Below are 21,357 nucleotides of genomic sequence, written 5' to 3' on the forward strand. Positions count from 1 at the left end.
CGCATTGTCATGCTGGAACAGGTTTGCGTCTCTTAGTTCCAGTGAACGGAAATTGTAAAGCTACAGCATACATAGACATTCTATACAATTGTGTGCTTCCAATTTTGTGGCAACAGTTTGGGGAAGAGCCACATATGGGTTTGATCATCAGGTGTCCATATACTTTTAGCAATATTGTATATGTTTTGCCTTGTTTAAGGAATCTTATTAATGAGTAAAAATATTCTGAATAACTTATCTTAGGGGCATTCAATTAAAATAAATAAATAAACAAATAAATAAATCCTTACAAAGGTCTAGATAAGCAATTAACATGACTGAATGGTGACATGAATCAACAGTGACCTTTTAACCATTACTGATATTGATTCGTGGCTACTAATAAAATAAAGCACATCAAAAATCTTTTACAGCTTTTTTTAACGAACATATTTTGAGCATACTTTAATATATAAAAGTGAGCATTGTAAATTTGCAGGCCTATTCTTTAGTTTACCTAGAACAAAAAAATTATAGAAAATAATATAAATATTAAACTATATTACATTTTTATATTAGTGTAATAGACACTGTTTTTTTTTTTTTTCTTTTTTTTTCCTTGACATAATTTTTTGTTTCCCATCCAGTAATGTGTCATCAAATTCTCCCGTACACTGATTTACCATCTCCATCAGAGAATGGCTTGTTGTGTTTTGGTGAAACTTTAACAAGCATTCCTCTACACACTGTAAGATGAGGTTGTAAGATAACAGCATACTGAAAAGCCAACTTCTGTATATCTGACATAGAGAAGTTTTTGGCCAAGTTTGCCAAGTTTTCTTCTTCCTCATTTACAAGCAGAAGTTTTCTGTCTATTATGTTCATGATCCTTAACTTTCCCTTTTACTCCGTGCTGAAGTGTGCATTTTGCAACATTACAGATGTGCTAAGAGAGAGAGAGAGAGAGAGAGAGAGAGAGAGAGAGAGAGAGAGAATGAATGAATGAATAGCAACTCCAAGCAGGTATCAGGTTTTTGTCTAATTCCCACAGACTCCCGCTATAGGACAGTTAAAAGACAGATTTCTTTATTAATCTGATTAAAATCCATGATTGCATCCACAGTGTTCTGATTTAGGGATGTAGGCGCGCGCTCCCGATAGGGGGAGACATTTAACTGCAGATACAAAACGGCACAACACACTTTGCCTAGCCCTGAGTAACCCGGATGTAAAACTTGAATTATTATTATTATTATTATTATTATTATTATTATTATTATTTTCCCCCGTATTGAATTCTGCAGCCTGAATCTGAGTGGTTGAATCTGGGCTCTGAGATGAACAACCTAAACACAGGTTTTGAATATTTGAAAAATTAATTATTGAATATGAATTTGTGAAGTCTGAAAATAATATATTTAAATATAGATAATTGGGTTTTTTAAACTTAAATTTAAAAATCTCAATCTGTGAACACTTGAATTTCAAGGAGGTTAATTCAAAATAAAGTAAAAAAAAGAGTTTCGTTTTCAACCCAAAAATATATATATCAATATTATAAATACAGTGGTCTTTAATTTTCAATATAAAGAATTCAATGGCTTTTCAGATTCAAATCTTTTTTAAATTCAAATCTTTATGACAAATTTTTTTTCCATTAAAAGAAAAAGTACAACACACAACACAGGGGCTGTAGACAGAGGACTAGAGGACTGCAGAGGCGTGCTCCTGACGTCATCTTTCAGCGACGGAAAGGCGCGTAGACGGCTGGTAGATATGGCTGGAGTGATTAAAAAGGTACGTGTGGAGGTCATTTAATAATTTGTACAGCGTGTTTTAACGTTGAGCAGTAGATGCAGGTTTTGTACAGGACGCTCATGTTTTGTCCTCTTTTCCTGCAGGAATACTGGGGTGGAGTATTAACTAAATGACAGAGCTGTAGTATAATAAAACGCTGGAAAACTCCATATAGACAGTAGTTAAAAAACAAACAATCAAACAAAGCGGTGTTTGCAGTTTTATAAACAAAGTAGACTGTGCAGTGTAGGGACAAATATTAGTTTGGACAAGCATTGAGGAAATAAATAATATGGTACTATGCAAGAGTTTTGTTTTTAGGTAAGTTTAATTAAATCTGAATTCATTTCCATGGCTTCCTTAAAGGCTTCCTGCAGATAATGCAAAATTAATTACATTCTAATATATGTCAAGGATGTAAACTGATTTGGAGTATAAACAGCTTTGATATCCTTCTAGCTCCAGGAAGATTGTTTTATATTTTGTGATCAGCAGTATGCTCATTTTGTTCATGGTGTAGTTCACAGGTTCCCGTCCCTGGTCTGGGAGTACCCCCTGTCTTGTCTTGTCCTGTCCTGTCTTGTCCTGCACATTGTAGTTTTTCTCCCTTCGCCCAACAAACCTGATTCAACTAATCAGCTGATTAACAGCTCTTCCTGAATTGGAGTGTTTATGTGTCAGAGCAGCGAAAACTCTAAAATGTGCAGAACAGTGGACTTGTGGTGTGAACAGAGAGAGGGTCATAGTGTTGTGCTCTCCCAGTGTTACTGAAAGTAAAGCACAGTGGCTTATGCGCCAGCACATTAAACTGTACAGGAGTGTGTGTTCGTTGTGCCTTCCCTCTTGTTCCATCCCAGTACACAGAAGTACAGCCCAGCAGTTTACATGCTATTAATTAGACTAATTTCAGTTTTATTTGTTCTTAAACAGTTTAGACTGTAACAAGGCAGCTTTAGAGAAATCTGGATGTCGACTTCTTCTTAGATTCCTAATGAGCAAACCAAAGGCGACAGTGGCCAGGGGGGAAAAAAAACCCAGACAGCATGAAGGAAGAAACCTTTAGAGGAACGAGACTCAAAAGAGAACTCATCCTCTTCTGGGTGACAGTGAAAAATCATTGCAGCTATAGAAAAGTAAAGGCAAGCAGTAGTAAGTGTGTTGATATGATGGTCATAGTGTGAATAAGAGTCCTGGGATGAGGACAGGACAGTCTTTCTGATTACAGCAGCAGCACTGAGGTCTACAGTAAGTCTACAATATGAAGGTGAGATTATTTTCCTGAAGCAAGGCTGAGACTTGGATATAAACTGTTTTAGGGAAGTGAAAATCTTTAGGGTATCCAAGTGGAACCATCTACACCAGTAGAAAGTGAGTCACAAGCATCAGGATGGAATCAGGCAGTTATGGAAGAGAGAGGAGTCACAGCAGTAGAAGCGTGTCTGGATCAGGCAGCAGGAGTGCACGTACAGCTTGACACAGAGAGAGACAGTAGATTGTGTACAGTAAGTAGATTGTGTACATTGTGATCAGAGTGTATTATAGTGACGAGCGAATTGTGTGCTGGCGGAATTCAGGGTGTTATTTGTGGCAACTGCTTTTCTCTTACAGTAAGGAATATATGGGGAATTGTATGTTACAGTTGTGCAAAAGAACGTACATAAATGTTATGTAACTGAAGAAAGTGATTATGACTGGTTAGGAATAAGTACAATGTGTGTTTAAAAAACATTACTAATAATGTCAGAATGAACAAGAAGATCAAACCTGAAAGCCACAATGTAAATGTTTTTTTTTTTTTTTTGGCCTAAACAAACATGTTTACTGGGTCGGGGCTAAAAAGTGCTTATATAATGTTCCTGAGCTGCTGTGAGTCTCCCTGACAATCCCGTACGAGTTATTCACAGTCAGCGCTGTGTCAGGGGTGTTGATATTTGTATGCATACTTCATATACCAGCTGAGATCATTCAAACTCCATCATGCCCCGGCTTCAGGGACGAAAGTAGTCCAACCACACAGGAGCCAGCAGCCAATAAGGAGAGAGTGAGAGTGTAAACATAGCAAGTGGGAGCCTTTTGTGTGAAAGCCTTCAATATTTATAAGAAGAAGGATTCAGGACTGATGGAGTTTTGGCTTTTTTTTTTTTCTTGCTACAAGGCATTTCCTAACTGGTTGGAAGGTAGTGGATGATAGATGATTTATCGTCTTTATCGAGTTGTAAAATTGTGCATCTAGAGAACTCATGATGGCTGGTTACTGAATAACAGGAGGTGCTTGTGTGTTTCTCTGTATTTTTGATTGTATCAGGCAAGAGTGCGTTATCTAATACTATCCAGGTTGTGCGTAACTCATTTCACAGGAATAATATACACAGATTATATAATAACATCACTTCATCAGAAGTGAGCAGACTTAATAGTTTTGTTCTCTGTGCTGTATTTTAGTTAGCTACCCACAGAGCCGTCTCATTAAACGAGCCAAGACAGCAGCACGCTGAGAGATTTGGCTCTTTTACCTGGCAGTCAGGAACGATGACAGTTCCACTAATGTGCACAAAAAAGATTTTTATTCTTATAGTGTTTCTGTAATACTTAGAAAACAGCAACAGTTCCTGCACATCTGGGCCGCATCCCAAGCCACATACTGTAGTAAACACTGTACGTTATTGGTGTCATTTTTACGCCATAAATATGTGCACTTGCAGCTGTGAAGTTAATCTGTGCAGCAGAGAGCGACACAGCACAAGCCATGGTACAAAATCTCCTTCTGCAAGTAACTCACAATAGCATTTTTCTACTAAAGCAAAAGAAATTCCGACATCTTACCTGCTGTAGCTTTAAGAGATGCAGTGATTATTGCATAAAGAGTCTGTCTGGCCTTTAGATTTTTATAGTGTTTAAGAGGAATTATACAAGTTGAAATAAGTTTAAAAATGCTTGTAGCGCAACAAAGTTTCTGGTGTTTCCTTTAGAGCTTGTGGATATTCCAAAGAGGAAACATTCCTTAAAAAAAGCAGCATGTACACTCATAATAAATTTATGAGAAACTCTTCAGTAAGGTAAAGGGGAGGTGTGTTTCTTTTGAACAATGATTTTAATTTGGATAGCCGTAGATTTATGTATTTATTTATTTGTTGATTGTTGATAAAACTCTTAGCTTCATTGGGCCTCATTTATCAAGCTGGATGCAAACAGGTTTATTCGTAAATCTTTCATACAAGCGTTTACACAGAGAATTTGGTATTCATGAAAATCCTCCTCAGGCAGAAAAAACGGAGTGTGTGTAAATTTATGCATAAGAAGATTAACTAATGTAAAATCCTGAGCGATCAACTAAAAATCTTATAATTTGCATGAATTACTGCATGTTTATATATGGACTATACTGTCGAGTTTAAACTGCTTATTTGTTTACATTTGCAGCATTTATTAATTTAAATTTATTTAATAGCAGATGTTTCTTTAATGACAGATCTGTAGTATCAGGAGCTTTAATAACAATGAGCTTTTATAAACTTCCTGGTTCAAGCATTTTGGCAAAACAACTGTCGGTACCTAAAGCACTAATTACCCTCACAAATCTTTACAAAGATTTTAGTATTTTAAAATGCTTTCTCGCCTGGTACTTACTTTTTTGTAGTCTCCCACCTGTTGATTAAGAGCTTGTCATTTTTTTCTGTTACAGAAGTGTAACTGAGAGTCATATTGAATATAGTGTTAATTGTTTTTCTTTCAGACCACAGGCTTGGTGGGCCTCGCTGTTTCCCTGAACTCACATGAGGTAAAGTCTCTGCTTTTTAGTCAAATAACTACCTTAATGCATATTATTCAGTAAATACAGTGAAACCAGTATTAAAGCTATGTAGTTCTAAGAGTAAAGAAGGCAATCCTGGATGGCTTTTGATTAAACAACGTCTATTTCTCAAGTGTAAAGTGTAGGCATGCATTAATTCACCGTATGCCAGTTAGTAAATATAGATATGCAGCTGTTGAATGGTGCCATTTCTCTGCCCCAAGCGTCTTAGGGTTTTGTACACCAAGATTTTGGGCTGCGTCCAGGCCATGCCTCAGGATGCTGCGTACAGGAAGTACACGGAGCAGCTAATAGCCGAGCGACTCAACCATGTCAAATCGGTAAGGAAACCTCTCATTAGAACAGTATAAAGACTTTTGTGCCTGATGTACTGTAGATGTGATATAATGTTAAGCGATAGATAATAAGGGGTGTAAACATCAATACAATGCACTCAATACAATATGTTTTCGATTCGAAGGCAACGATTTGTTATTTGATGATGTGACTAAATCTGCTTAGGGTTTTTACTCGTGTGAGCAACTTTGTTCAGAATCACAGTTAGGCCTACTGTTAATTCACGAATAATGAAGACGTAGAGAAGGACTGTATTAAAATTGTCTAAAAACAGTTATGGGTATATCACCTTGCTAGCCTGTTTACACTTCAGTTTAAAAATATTGATTTTTTTTTTTACACACCACTTTCTGTCCTTTTTAGATAATTGATTTGGAATAGTTTATAATTGATAATCGATTTATGATTGTTGCCTCAACTCATATCAATAGTTGCCTTTTAAATCGACGTATCAATCCGAATCATTACTGTTCCCTAATGTAGAGATAATGAATGAATATGAGCCAGGTCATATGAACTGTAACGTTTGAAATCAGTGGCGTTTGGATTCTTATGGTATGATGTTCTCTAAAGGAACCTGATGTCGAGAAGCTTGAAAAGAAAATTAACTGTGGCCAGATTGAAGAGGTCATCGCACAAGTGAGTAAAAAAAAAACTGATGCACTGACACTGAACAAAGCCGCATTTTTGCTAAAATGGCTGCAGGACATTTAAAGCTGAGCTAAAACGCCTACACACTGCAGCTGCGCCATGGACAGAAAACTCCTCTCTCTCTCAAATGAGCAGCAGAGCAGGAGAGAAGATAATACATAATCAAGATATCACTACATGAGAGCACGTATTGTCTGTGCAAATATAAGTGCATATGCATAAAGGTTGCCATAGGTTACAGCTCACTTTCTCCATTTTGTATTGCAAAAAGAAACTCCAAAAAAGTTAGCGTCACATTCAACCAACATCTATAAAATACATGTCATTAAGAATTATTTCATGTTTTCAGTCGAGTTGAAAATGAGAACGAAAATATTTGATTTTGCTTCTAAAAATCCCTTTAAAAAAATATGAAAAAATTAATAGAGAAAAAAAAATACAAACAATTGGACAATTGTCATTTAGCTTTTACAGTTTGCCATTTCCTGGAAAGCTCTAAAAATCTTATATTTAGATATTATCTTAGATATTTTAATAAAATATTGTAATTTATTAAATTAATTATAAATTAAACAAATTCCCTGATAATTTTTTTCAGTATACCAGTCTATAGTAGGAACTACATTAATTAACTAAATAACAAATCTCTGTATGTATATCAATATACATACACTAAATGGCCAAAAGTATGTGGACACCTGACCATCAAGCTCATATGTGCTTGTTGAACATCCCATTCTAGATTTAATCCCCCTTTGCTGTTATAATAAGCTCCACTCTTCTGGGAAGGCTTTCCACTAGATTTTGGAGTGTGGCTGTGGGGATTTGTGATCATTCAGCTATAAGAGCACTAGTGAGGTCAGGCACTGATGTCGGTTGAGGAGGTCTGGGGTGCAGTCAGTGTTCCAGTTCATCCCAAACGTGTTCAGTGGGGTTGAGGTCAGGGCTCTGTGCAGGACACTCGAGTTCTTCCACTCCAACCTTAGCACACCATGTCTTCATGGAGCTCGCTTTGTGCACAGGGGCATTGTCATGCTGGAACAGGTTTGTGCCTCTTAGTTCCAGTGAAGGGAGATTGTAATGCTACAGCACACAAAGACATTCTGTACAATTGTGTGCTTCCAACTTTGTGGCACCAGTTTGAGGAAGACCCACATATGGGTGTGATGGTCAGGTGTCCACATACATTTGGTTATATAGTGTATATGTATATACTTTTTATATGTATAGACTGACTCCAAACAGTAGAGTCGTGAATAAGCTGAAGATCTTACAATGTTGTGAAGTTGCAGTTTGTAAGAAGTATGTTTATAATACTTTGTAGGCAGAGTCAGAGCTGGCCTTATCCAGAAAGATGGCAGAATGGAAACCCTGGGAACCACTGATCGAAGACGCCCCTGCAAACCAGTGGAAGTGGCCAATCTAAACTCGCATTGTGGCTTTCTGCATAGTAGCCGTACCATTTGAGCTTTCAATGGGCTTTTTGTTGATTTCAGGTTTATTTATGTTTAAAAAGGATTAATAAATCTCATACGTAATGTGTCCACTGGGTGAAACTGTTGTAAGCTCATTATTGGTGATGCAAAGCTCATCTACAGATGAATGGTTTTAGAAACACACCAGGAGCATAGTCACATAATCCACATGTAGGCCAGCTATCTAAAAATATAAGTGACTAAAAGTTTTTTGCACCAAAAAAAGACACGAAGAACAGCTTCTGTAAGTCATCTTTTATATAAAACCAACTAAATCACCAAACCCCAGCAGAATACAAACAGAATAAGGTTACCTCATTTTACTTTGAGGGGAAAGTGGAATGTTTGTTAATACTGGGTTCTCTGTTTTTCTGATTTACATGTTAAGATGTATGTGACAATTACATTGAGATGCTTACACAATACGTGCAAGTGGCAAGTTTAGAGGTTGTAGTGTTTCTTCCTGTCTCACTTAAAGAAATACACAGTATAGTCACTTAATCAGCAGTTAGACACTCATAAACTCAATAACAAACTTACAGGCATTGTTCACAGACATTAATTGTTGCTTTACATCTACATAAATTCATGCGTCAAAGTAACGAAACACAGACAAGGAATAAAACAGCACTGTCACTTAACTGTGTACACATATATCCTAAATAATAATACAAAAAAACATGGTTAAACTCTTATGTCAAACGAAAGTAGTAAAATAGAAAATTTATTTATACAAATAGGGTTTGGTCTGTTGATGTGATCAGTGTGTAGTCATATATCTGAAATGTTTCTTTGTGTAACAATGTACTTGAGCTACAGTTGTTTATAAAATCTGTCTATATCTTTTTACTTATAAATATTACATTTTAACTCAACTAAATAGACATCACTAGCAATGCGGCAGTCAACATTCTGAAAAGAGTAGAAATTTTGGCATTAGTTCCAACAATAACATATCAAATCGCTTTATAAAGTACACGTTTTAAAAAAAGGCACGATTAAAGACCAAATCACATCCTGTACCAGAATGTCCCATACAGAGACTATTTATTTATTTTTTTTCTTTTCAGGGGTGGGGGGTTAAATGGCCACATCTTTACATCTACCTTGATGTAAACAAAGGCAAATTATGTCATCTCTTTAGATCTGCAAACCTCAAAAACATATGACTTATTTACATTACATAAGAGACTCAAGACTTTCTGTGATGTTTGCTGAGCCAGCTGGGATGTTGCCATTGTTCTCCGTGGAATGAAGCGTTTTCTCATCTTCCTTGGTGCTCACCAAGCTTAATATAGCTTTGTAAAGAAACTGATACTGCTCCTGGAAAAACAGAGATGAGCAATTTAAATCACTTTATCTATACCTTATTTCTTTTGTTATAATGAACAAGGCCACTGAGACTGCAGTAAAAAAGTGAAAATAAAAAATAATGAAATGAAGGGTTCTCACAATATCACTAAATACTCCTGGTCTCATCAAGTTGGTCATCCTTGCTGTCAGATAGACATCCACCATGTTCTCCTCCTCTAGCTGATTAATCAGGGTGATCAGGGAACACAGTATTCCAGCACTGGAGCCTCCATATCTGCACAAATAATAATAATAATAATAATAATAATAATAATAATGTGTAGGAATTCCTAAATTTAGGCATTCTGGAATTTTAGGGTAGAGATTTAGGAATTCCTTCTTAAATTCCTGAAAATACCCGGAAAGCCAATAGAGATGAACAGCAGTAAGTGACTAGCTAACTATAGGGCAGTAATGCTAACAAGGGAAAACTGACACGAGGCTAGCAAAAAAGAGGATGGTGGATTCTTTTGCTTTTATACATGTCCTTGCTCAAATCTATTCACTCGGACACACTTGTTTTGCTCCCACACTCAAAATTCATGCTTTTTTACACGTTCAATGCATTCAGATTTATTGCTTATTCACAAAACTGTTCCACTGTCCTGCTCAGAATTCTTATTCATTAGCCTTATTCAAAGCATATTGTATAACATACCAAGAATCATTATAGATGGCCCATATTATTTTTGGTATTGTGTCACCAGTAACACCTACCCATCATGGACCACAATAGCACCCTCTCGATGTGCACTCTCTTCCCTGATGATGTTAATGAGCTCGAAGGCATTACTGATGGGTCTGTCTGGATTGGGCCAATGTGGAGCCTGGTAGCAGCGAACCTCCAGCACATAGTCATCCTGTCATTCAGTGGTACAGACAGCAATAACCATAATACGTTTGGGAGAGAACAAACTCATAGTGTATAGGTATATAGTACCTTATATAAGTATTCACTCCCCATGAAATTTCGCACATTTTGTAGTGTTATATCCTGGAACTGAAATGGGCTTGTGATTATATGTCATGAATCTACACAAAAGCAGTCACATAATTAGTTGAATGGAGTTGACCTGTGTGCAATTAAGGTGTCACATAATCTCAATATACTGTAAATACCCAAAGTTTGTTAGAGAACATACCTAAACAAATAGCATCATGAGGACCAGGGAGCTATCAAAACAGGTCTGGGAAAAAGTCCTGGAAAATAATCAATCAGGGTTTGGGTATTAAAAAATATCCCAAACTTCAAACATCCCAAAGAGCACCACTCGATCCATTATTTAAAAATGGGAAGAAATGGCACAAATGCATCTCTGTCTAAAGGGTGACATTCACCAAAAATCTGGGGAAGGAGGGCATTAATTAGAGACACAACCAAGAGCTCAATGGTAACTAACTGAAGGAGCAGGAGAGATCCACAGCTCAGATTGGAGAACCTGTTCACAGGACAACTATGGCCCAGACAAACTACAACCTCAGGCTTTATGGAAGAGAGGAGAAAAGAAAACCAATATTGAAAAAAGTCATATGGAATCCCATTTGTAGTTTGTCAAAAGGCATATTGGATAATCGGCAAAGATGTGGGGGAAAAAGGTTCTCTGGTCTGATGAGACCAAATCTTTTTGGCCATGTCACAAAGCCTTACATTTGGCAGAAACCCAATACTGAGAACAATGAGAACAACATCCCCACACTGAAGCATGGTGGTGGCAGCACTGCGTTGTGGGGATTCTCAATCGTGACTGGGAAACTGGTCAGAGTTGAGGGCAAGACAGATGGAGCCAAATAGATCTAGAAGAAATTGTGTTCCTTTCTGCACTGTACTGGACAATTGAGACTGGGACAGAGGTTCAACTTCCATCAGGACAACAACCCTAAGTATATGTCCAATGCTACTCTGGAGTGTTTAACTTGAAAGTATTATAATGGCCCAGCCAAAGCCCAGACCTCAATCCAATTACTGTTTACCAGTGCTCTCCAACCTGACAGGTCTTAAGAAATTTTCCCAAGAAGTATAGTTAAAAAAAAATCAGAAATCACACGTGCGATGTTGATAAGAGACATATGCTATAAGACTTGCATCTGTAATTGCAGCCAAAAGTAGTTCTATAAGTACTGACCCAGTATTGTTGCTTTTTTTGTTTAATTAACCTTTGTGTCACAAAAGAATATTGTGCGCCTTCAAATGTTGGCATATTGTATAAATCTAATGTTAAAAACCCAATTAAGTCCATTTTAATTCCCGAGTGTAACACTACAAAATGTAGAAATGTTAAGAGGGGAGATAATACTAGATAAAACAAAAAAATGGTTATTAGCAATGTGTTTTTGTATTATTATTTAAAAAGCCAGTTTTTTAGTGACTCAGATATGTATGTTTTCATTAACAGATGGTATCTGAATAAGCTTAATTGATTTTCTTACTTTTAAGGCTTCCAAAATAAAGTCATGCACCACCAGAGACTCTTCATAAGACAGACAAATCTGATCCTCCCCTGCCAGGGTCACTGTAAAGGTATCACAGCTGATTGGCTGCTCTTTAGTGGGCCAGTAAACACACTCCTCCTCTTCACTCTGTAAATAAACAAGTTATTTCAATAGCAATGCTATAGATCAGTACTGATTGAGACTGTGTGTGTGTGTGTGTGTGCGTGTGTGCGCAATGACTGACCAGGTTCTGGGTATCTGGCAGAGAAATGATGATCTGAGCATTATGGTCCCAGATCATCCTCCAAAAGTCTTGTATAGTGCTGGACAGGGGTCTCTGGGTGATGATGAATTCACAGCTTTGATGGTAACCCTGCAAACAAAACACACTCCAAAACTGTCAATCACAATAATCTTAAGACTCTCACTACAAGAGATGAAAAAGCCATGTGGAAACAGTTCTCACCATGATGTAAGAAGCATTAATGTAGTCTGAAGAATCTGCCACAGTCGAAGACAGACTTACTCTGGATCTTTCCACTGCACAGAGATATAGAGATTAAAACCAGTAATATAATGTTCATGTGCAGTATGTGGTCTACCTGACTTAAAAGCACACAAACAACGTTCTACGAAGTTCTACTCTTGTACATTCTGGACATCAGAGACAGCTTCTTTTGGAACTAGTGGAGTTTTTCGATGTGCTCATTTCCACTGTCAGATACAAATAACAAAGTCATAACCTTGTGACAGTGGTTTCATGTGGGTAGCACATTTGCTGCGTTGTTGCGGCAGGCTCAGTGTCTCAGTATCCTAGACAGAAAAACATAAGTACATTCGCAGAATTGCTGCAGCAGGGGCAGAAAGTTCCAGAAGATTGGGCTGCTCAGCCTCCTAATATGAAATTGTTGCAGCAAGAATGGAAAGAAACAGAAGGCTTTCTGAAGCTCAGGCTCCTAAAAGCAGAGGAATGCAGAGTAGAGGACTGGTAGCAAGCATGAGTCAAATTAAAGACCTGTTAGGAACAATGCAAAAGCATAGGTTCGGAGAAAAGTTCCCTGAGATGATATGAGGAAGAAACCTTGAGGGAAACCAAACTTAAAAAGGAACCCATCCTCTTCTTGGTGACACCAGAAGGTAGGATTAAAAATCATTACATTACACACTTGTAGAAAAGTAAAAGCAAACAGTACTATGTTTGTTGAAAGCATGTTCCATATTAGCATGTTGTGAATAGTGTTCCTGGGATGATGACTACAGCAGCAGTTCTTAGAACATACATTTCCTCCTTTGGGCCATGCCCTTGGGTTGTTCTCCATGCCAAGAGGGAGAATGTAATGGCAGGTGCTTCCTGGCTGAGGTAGTGCATGGAAAAACTTGAGCATTTTTATTAATCTCCTCAAAAAAAGCTGTGTGGCTAATTCTGCAACATTCCAAGAATCTCTGAGGGGTTCATGCATACTAGTGTAGACTGATAAAACCACGGTGGTGTTCTACATCCACCTCCAAATGGGCATAAAATTGAGGTAAAATAAAATAAAAATGAAGTTGAGGTGTGTAAGCAAGCTCTGAAAATCAAAAGGTGCACACATTTAACTCCTTCTCCTTCTTTCACCATCTAGCAGATACTCGGTGCCCAAGAATTCCCTAGGAGGTAATTAATTTATTTTGGAACAGCCTTGGCAGAACAGAATATCTGTCTGCAAACAGACAGGCACAATACTATTCAAAGTGGTTCAGGATGCACTGACGTAATGTTAGCCAAATCTACAAAGGTATGCCTTTTCTGCCATTCCTGTGATTGATGATACTGCATCCTAGCATAACAAGAGACTGAATGTTATCAAGGGAATCAGACATATTGAGTGTGTGTACTCCATTTATGTGCTAATTGTATGCAATTGAGTGTAAGATTTTCTTACTGAGGTAAGAAACACTGAGTGGAATGCCTTATCTTGCACCATGAACATTTTCGAATTTGTCAACACAGGTGCAGAGATAATGTGGCTTTCATTTAAGCTACACTATATGGTCAGAAGTATGTGGATGTCTGACCATCACACCAATATGTGCTTGTTGAACATACCTTTCCAGAGTTTGTCCCACTTTGCTGCTATAACAGCCTCCACTCTTCTACTAAGGTTTTCTACTAGATTATGGAGTGTGGCTGTGGGGATTTGACCATTCAACCACAAGAGCATTAGTAAGGTCAGGCACTGATGTTGCTCTGGGCTCTGTGCAGGACACTCAAGTTCTTCCACATCAGCCTTGGCAAACTATAACTTCATGACCCTTGCTTTGTACATGGGGGCATTGTCATGCTGGTACACGTTTGGGGCCTTTAGTTCCAGTGAAGGAAAACTATAATGTTACAGCATACAAAGACATTCTATGTAATTGTGTGCTTCCAACAGTTTGCGGAAGAAGCACATATGGATGTAACGGTCAGGTGACCACATACTTTTGGACATATAGGGTATGCAATATGTTATTTTCACATGTATGCATACTTTAAGAAGACTTACAAGTGGTATACCAGATCAACACTCATACTGCCCATTATTAATGTAAGGGCTACAAACCAGCTTAATCTTATAGTCTTAGACCTTAATGTTCTGAAATAGATATGGCGTATACCTCAGTGCTACTCACCAGGCATGAGGGCAGAAGTCCTGTTCTTTGGTATGTTGCACTCTTTCAGTGCTGTCACATAGTCATCCTGAATTGCACACTTCTGGCTGATCAGCTACATTTAAAAAAAGAGATGACATCATTGTCTCGTTCCTTGTTATCCAAAAGCAAAGCCATTGAGTAATTTCGTCATACCTTAAACTGTTTCTCTAGATGAGTCTTGCCTTTTGGTCCAGGAGTGAGAAGATCAGAGACGTAAGCATGAATGTGGCTGGCTGATACTTGTGTCTCTTTACTCCTGATGGCCTCTACTAACACATTGTGAATGAAAACATATTGTTCCTGAAAAAAAATAACAAGAAGAATTAGGAAATTAATTTTGAAAAATGATTTTTAACACCAAGTCTTGAGGCTCAAGGAAACCCAGTGCAGTTAGTAAGGAACTGGACGGTTACAGTTTGGAGGTTTTGTCGTTTTGGTTTCCCAGGTCCACCACCTGATTAGTCACATGACCTGTAACCCCATTACAGTCCCCTGATAATCATGCACATCTGTTACCTATCAGCATGCTAGCTTTAAATAATCCAGATGTCCTCTAGTTCATTGTTGATATCAATTGCTATTATAGTTTTTCATTATTTTTCAAGTTGGATATGTAGTGTATCCAGTGTATTCTGTTTGCTGGTTAACTGACTGAGTGTCTGTTAGTGACTTGACTGTTAGTGTTAGTCAGTCTTGTTATTTCAGATAAAACAGATGTGAGATATCCTGACAAGTAACTTCATTTTAACTCATAATTACCAGATTGAAACTTGGAATTTCAATGCTCAGATTTCTCAGCATGTAACGCTGTGTATATATGTATAAACATACACAGCTAAACAAATGCAGCAGCACAGTTAAAAAAACCATGAGTGAAAAACGAGTTTGAGTTTAATGTCAGGTTGTATATGTATGTGTGTCTTTCAAAGCTTACAACTTAACATTTATTATTGTATATATATTATTCATCCAACTTAACACTGGATGAGTATTATACAGTACATACATTCTGTGATTCATATCAGATCTTTGTGTAATTCCTCCTATCATTTCTATGGGCCATAAAAATTGGACAGGTTAATTTACAGGTTAACTTTTCTTTAGGAAAGTGTAGCATGAGGTTAGTGTTGCTCCTGTAATAGTATAGTTTTGTACTGCATGTGTATGCTGAGTTGTTGCTACCTCAGTCTGCACCAGATAGTTCCTCTGGGTGCGGATGTGCTTCAGGAAACCCATGATGTTCACCGTCCCCTCAGCCTTTATCTGCTTCAGCATGCTGTCTATCACAATGTAAGTTCCTGTTCGTCCCACTCCAGCACTAAACGCATACATAAAGCATCTTTACCAAGCATCGTTTAAATTCTAATAGTATTTATAAAGTACATACACACACACAGATCTCAGTTCAGTCTCCTTCCAGCTATTTACCTGCAGTGCACCACCACAGGGCCCGAGTCAGCGCTCCATGTTTCAGACGACTTCTGTACAAATTTGAGCACTGGAAGTGTGTACTCAGGAACGCCCATATCTGGCCACTGAGTGTAATGGTACTGATCAATGGTTCTCTCCTGACTGCGACTCTTCAGAGAGCCCTATGACATGGACACATAAATAATAATATGCCTTTTTATAAAGTTCAGTTCCAAACTTCTGACAGTTATGCCATAAATATAAATCTCACTCAGACTGTTAAACCATGATGATGGAGAACCTTTTTGTTGTTGATGTTTCTCAGGGTGACGGTCCGCTTGGTGTAGTAAGCCAATGTTTTGGTACTTTTCAGTGTGACAAGAAAACTCCCATACTCTTCCTGGTTTTCCATAGGCCAGTACTGGTCACATTTTCTCTGTGGGCAAGAGTTATCTGATATTTTTATATATATTATATGATTTTATATGAACTACACAGTGAGCTCCAGTTGTCTGAGATCACTCCTAATAATGATAGTTACTTTTTTCCAGGTATGTCATTCCTCTTTAATATCTGTCAAACATTTATTAATAAATATTGACCATTTATGTATGATGCAGAAAATGAAATAAATGGCATCGCAACAATTTTTCATTCTCTATCAGCTTCTGATGACCAAATAAAGACAGCTCACTTGATAGTGAACAGGGCCGTGAAGTACAAATAAAGCATAATATTCTAAAGTGCTCTTCCACTGTAGAATTTATTTCCAACTCTAATATAACACAGCTGTCTCTAAAATTCATATTCACATGCCTATTGAGTTGTATAAGTCATTCTCCAAAAATCTGAACAATCTTATCATAAAGCAAGTCTACTTCCTCTTACCCGACCCTTCTCCAACAAGTTGGTTATCATGACAATGACGCTAACGTTCTGCTCCCACACCATCCTCCAGAAGTCTTCCAGGCTTGTCTTCAGTGGACCCTGGGCTGCTATGTAAGCTTTTGGGTGTTTGTAGCCCTAGAACAATTTATAATTCTAGTTAAGTTTAATTAAAAAAAAAAAAAAAAAGGCATCACTTTAAGGCATACGTATAGCCAAAAGTATACCTTCCAGCCCAATGGTTCCAGCACTGATCACAACAAATTATAACTAGCACAAATATTGTAGCTTTCTCTAGTAATTAATACTTTACACTAAATATACTCAAATGTGTGTATATGTGTACTAATTACACTTACATCCACATAACTGGCATTTATATAGTCTCCTGTCTTTCCATCTTTCTCTACATTATGATTCAGCTTGACTCGACTGTGATCATCTGGAAAAAAGAAAAAAAAATGACTTGACCTTTCTTTCTTTCTGGGAATGTGTCCATTTACAACCAACAGTTCTCTTTAACAGCAAAGACTGACACAGATTTGTTTACAGACTACACTGTATATGTGTTTGTGTAGTAGAAAGTAATTGGTTCTCTTACAGGCCAGGATGTTGATGTATCTGTTCTTGCACTTGTTGTCTGGGTGGTTTGAACTGTCTGTCGTAATACCCATGTCCACAGTGCAGGACTGAATTTCCTGGGAATGACCCACACATTTGTGTCATGTAAAGCCAGTCCCGTTCCCTACATTCTATCAATTCTACAATGCAGCTTTGCAGTTTAGGTATCATCACATTTCACACTGGAGTCATGCAAAGTGCATGCAATGATGCTTTCGGTTACAATAAGGACAGACAAGGCAAGAACTAACTACAGCTATGCATTTAAAGGGAGAATGAACATAGACTGACATGTCTTACCTCGTAAGACTCTTTCAAGCTCTAATCAGGGGATGGGGAGTGAAAATGCAGAAAAAAACACAACAATGAGAGTCCAGGACAAACAGTGAACAGCCAGTGCTGATACATAAAGCGCTAGATACGTATGTAACAGTGGTTCTATGAACCGTGTATAACTTCCTGGCACACTGTATAACACCTGAATACCCCCTGTGCATGTGTGCACACATGACAAGATGTTCAATTAGTGATGAAGCAGTATTCACAACCGGTGTCATACAACAATCATTCTACAGAACCTTCTCGCCGAACCATATGACAGGGAACATTGGCAGTTGTAGACCTACAGTTACATATGTAACGAGTCCTAACAGCCAGAACGGGCTAGAAATGCTCAAAGATGCCACATTCAAAACACTCAGGGGTTGCTGGGTTGTGATCATGATATCAAATATTGAGAAGGTGCATACAACCCCCAAGATTTAGGCACGATTTAAATCCTGAGTCAGCTGGATACCAATGCATATCAGTTCAAATCTGAAATTGGACCTTCTTTTGAACAGAAAATTTAATATACTCAACAACCAAATCATTAAGAACCCCCATTGTAAAACTGGGTATTTATAGATGCTTTTCTGTTCACAACTGTTGTAAAGAGTGATTCTTTGAGTTACTGTACCCTACCTGTCAGTTTGAACACGTCTGTCCATTCTCCTTTGACCTCTCTCATTAACAAGGTGTGTCCACTCACAGAACTACTGCATACTGTGTTTTTTTTTTTTTTTTTTTTGTAGTTTCTGTGTTTTTTCCCCACAACATTCTCTAGTGTGAAGTCTAGAGACAGTTAACTGTGAAAATCCCAGGAGCTCAGCGGTTTCTGAAACACTCAAACCAGCCTGTCTGGCACCAATAATCATGCCATGGTTAAAGTCACTTAGAACACATTTTCCCGCGATCTGATTTTCGATCTTAATATTAACTGACGCTCTTGACCCATGCCTATGTGTATTTATGCACTGAGCTGCTGCCTCATGATACCCTGATTAGATATTTGCATGAATGAACAGATGTAAAAGAGTTCCTAATAAATTGGTCAGTGAGTGTAGCGTGTTTTGTGAGCTGTAGGATCTACCTTTCCATAGCACCTCTGCCCAAGAGGAAAAAACTTCCTAAAACAAAGAAACTTGATTTGATTTGTTTGGGCTATGAAATCAGTGAGTCCTTGAATCCTTGATAAAGCTCAGGACAAGCATCAGAACTGTAATTTATACCCCTGCAACAATGTTCAACAGTGTGCAGTGCTTATAGGTTGTCCTGGGCTCTGAGTCAGGATTAAACTCTGCCAGCTGAGTATGTGTCTCAGCATTGGCATCCCCACGCACTCAACACAGTATATATTCGAAGTCAGACACAGCATCCTTGGTAATGATGGTAAACTCATCATTGTTTTTCCAAAGACTCAGACATTGTCAGCATGAGCGCTGTGTAGCAGTGACTGCCAACTTACTACAATGTAGACTATGGGGTTAATCCACACCGAGTTGCAGAAAATCAGACATTTGTGTGGCGAGAATGCCTACTCCAAAATAAAAAGCTGCAAATTAGTGGGATTCATAGTTAAGAATAGCAGACTCAATGTCAATAAACTAACTTAGAAGCACATGACAGCAACAAGCTGCATTAGCCAGTTAACTAGCAGAACCTGACAGAATGTGGAACACTTGAGCACTCAAGGCTAACAGATACAGATACTACAGTGCCCAGTAGCATTTTAAAAATAATGCTTGGCATATCAGAAAAGTTGCTCCCCAACTTAGAATGATAATAAGAGGGGGTTAGTCATATCTCCGAAGGACAGGAAACCTGCCGCTCCTCCAACAGTCACAAACTGCTAAGCAGATACAGTACTGTGCAAAAGTCTTAGGCACATGCAAAGAAATGCTGTAGAGCAAAGATGCCTTCAAAAATAATGAAACTAAATGTTTCTACATTTAAAAAAATACTATAAAGAGCAGTAAACAGTAATAAATGAAACAAAGTCAATATTTGGTGTGACGATCCTTCCCTTTTAAAAAAAATAGTAGTCTCAGGTACAATGTGTGCAGTTTTATAAGGAAATGAGCGGTAAGTTTTACTGAGTATCTTGCAGAAGCAGCCACAGTTCCTCTGGAGACATTGACTGTCACATTAGCTTGTTATTTTTGCAGCAAAACCCAGCAGCCTTCATTATGTTTTTTGTCTGAAAAGTGTCTCTTATGTAATATGCTGCTTTCTTTTGTGCTGGAAAACTGATGTTTGGAAATCTAAAATGTTTTTGTACTAATGTAGAAGTCATAAAATAAAAATCTATAACAAAGTTTGTACTAAAAAAAAATTGGGTGCCTAAGACTTTTGTGCAGTACTGTAGCTCCATACAGTGTTCATGCAGTCCAACATGCTCATAGGCGAGAAAATAAAATGGAATGATCGTTGAGTGAGAGTAGTATTTTAAAAAGAAAAAAAAGGTTTGTTGTGAGTACTGTGTCAAACATCACTATGAGACCTTGTTCTAATATCTCGGCATACAGGCACACAAAGGGTTATTCAGGTATTATACACTGCCCCTGAAGGTTAGGTTAGGCTGAGAGAGAATTCATCTGAGCGTGAGACAGTGTGTGCTTGATAACATGCTGCTGACTAGTTTCGACAAAGTTCCTGCACAGAGCATGCTCAGGTGCCATCCCTGCACATGTCCAGTTCCATTTCAGCAAGTCAGTGGAATCATTCCTGTTATATTTCACGGTTCTTAACAGTTCATGTTGATGCTAATAAGATAAGTGGTGCAACAATTTATGCAAACAAAATGAAATAAGGAATACCTCAAACTCCTTTGAGAACGTGTTGTTGGAGTGAAGGTCCGTGACGTGCTTCACAAATTCTTTCACTGGAAGGGCTGCATGTTCTTCTGAAAAAGCATGTGTTCATGTATGGACAGTATATATGTACTGCATGTGTGTATGTGTGTGGACAGAAAAATGCTAAAATGCTAAGATGTTAAACTGTGTGTGTGTGTATTTACCTGTATTCAGGAGCAGAGGTGTTGATGGAGCTGTTACGACTCTGGGAGATGCTTTGTCCTCTACATAAAGATGTGTTGTTTGAAAGCACTTCCTACACACACAAGCACAAAAAGATTCTTAGTCAAATTTTAATGCTAAACACCATTGGAGCTGCAACAAGTAGTCGACGTTAATCAAATACATAAATTATGAAAAATTGGAGACATGGATTTTTATACTTGATGTGTCATTTCGTTAACAGACTTGTTATAATGTAAGAGCGCATAGGTGAAAAAACTGTTAAGGCAGCTGTTGAGAACACAAAACAGACCAACTGATTTCACCGCCCACATAAAAGCTTCTTGCTGAGATAACGAGAAGCCAAATGGAGCCATCAGATTAAATGTGGAAAAAAGGTTCTGCTGAGTTCATGTGAACTTCAATGCAAATTTGTGACCCTTAAAAACATGACCAATCGAAAACACAAGGAAGAGTCATGGTCTCTTCTTTCCTTGCACACCTACAACACCATGGAAGGAATCACATACACTATATTGCCAAAAGTTTTGGGACACCCCTCCAAATCATTGAATTCAGGTGTTCCAATCACTTCCATGGC

At 37.9% G+C, this 21,357-nt stretch overlaps 2 protein-coding genes across 5 annotated transcripts in view; one reads left to right on the forward strand and one right to left on the reverse strand.

The window, feature by feature from the left end:
* Positions 1 to 1,661: 1,661 nt before the first annotated feature.
* Positions 1,662 to 8,130, forward strand: ndufa5 (NADH:ubiquinone oxidoreductase subunit A5). The gene is made up of 5 exons (XM_026923204.3): positions 1,662 to 1,776; positions 5,510 to 5,554; positions 5,791 to 5,907; positions 6,497 to 6,562; positions 7,899 to 8,130. The coding sequence occupies exons 1-5, from the start codon at positions 1,756 to 1,758 to the stop codon at positions 7,998 to 8,000; spliced, it is 351 nt and encodes a 116-aa protein (XP_026779005.1). The 5' UTR covers positions 1,662 to 1,755; the 3' UTR covers positions 8,001 to 8,130.
* Positions 8,131 to 8,289: 159 nt separating this feature from the next.
* The window catches only part of ptprz1b (protein tyrosine phosphatase receptor type Z1b), a 40,011-nt gene continuing 26,943 nt past the window's right edge, over positions 8,290 to 21,357 (reverse strand). The window contains exons 14-30 of one of the 4 annotated variants that reach the window (XM_026923202.3): positions 20,759 to 20,850; positions 20,559 to 20,641; positions 17,722 to 17,742; positions 17,402 to 17,498; positions 17,160 to 17,242; positions 16,804 to 16,938; positions 16,217 to 16,351; positions 15,934 to 16,097; positions 15,688 to 15,823; positions 14,659 to 14,805; positions 14,485 to 14,578; positions 12,299 to 12,372; positions 12,077 to 12,205; positions 11,830 to 11,979; positions 10,120 to 10,262; positions 9,502 to 9,637; positions 8,290 to 9,372 (exon numbers count right to left, since the gene is read on the reverse strand). In XM_026923202.3, the coding sequence (XP_026779003.3) occupies positions 9,229 to 9,372; positions 9,502 to 9,637; positions 10,120 to 10,262; positions 11,830 to 11,979; positions 12,077 to 12,205; positions 12,299 to 12,372; positions 14,485 to 14,578; positions 14,659 to 14,805; positions 15,688 to 15,823; positions 15,934 to 16,097; positions 16,217 to 16,351; positions 16,804 to 16,938; positions 17,160 to 17,242; positions 17,402 to 17,498; positions 17,722 to 17,742; positions 20,559 to 20,641; positions 20,759 to 20,850 (1,963 nt within the window). In that variant the 3' untranslated portion in view covers positions 8,290 to 9,228. Of the gene's footprint in view, positions 9,373 to 9,501; positions 9,638 to 10,119; positions 10,263 to 11,829; positions 11,980 to 12,076; positions 12,206 to 12,298; positions 12,373 to 14,484; positions 14,579 to 14,658; positions 14,806 to 15,687; positions 15,824 to 15,933; positions 16,098 to 16,216; positions 16,352 to 16,803; positions 16,939 to 17,159; positions 17,243 to 17,401; positions 17,499 to 17,721; positions 17,743 to 20,558; positions 20,645 to 20,758; positions 20,851 to 21,357 lie in introns of all 4 variants that reach the window. The other 3 variants (XM_026923201.3, XM_034313222.2, XM_026923203.3) reach the window with 3 other exon arrangements.

Source organism: Pangasianodon hypophthalmus, chromosome 18 (assembly GCF_027358585.1).
Source record: "Pangasianodon hypophthalmus isolate fPanHyp1 chromosome 18, fPanHyp1.pri, whole genome shotgun sequence".
Classification (NCBI taxonomy): domain Eukaryota; kingdom Metazoa; phylum Chordata; class Actinopteri; order Siluriformes; family Pangasiidae; genus Pangasianodon; species Pangasianodon hypophthalmus.

What these genes read in the sequence shown, in the direction of transcription:
- ndufa5 (XM_026923204.3), top strand. Translation starts at nt 1,756, where the DNA reads ATGGCTGGAGTGATTAAAAAG. An exon ending in TGGCTGGAGTGATTAAAAAG is followed by an intron (nt 1,777 to 5,509) that starts GTACGTGTGGAG and finishes TTTTTCTTTCAG; the next exon opens with ACCACAGGCTTGGTGGGCCT. An exon ending in TTGAAGAGGTCATCGCACAA is followed by an intron (nt 6,563 to 7,898) that starts GTGAGTAAAAAA and finishes AATACTTTGTAG; the next exon opens with GCAGAGTCAGAGCTGGCCTT.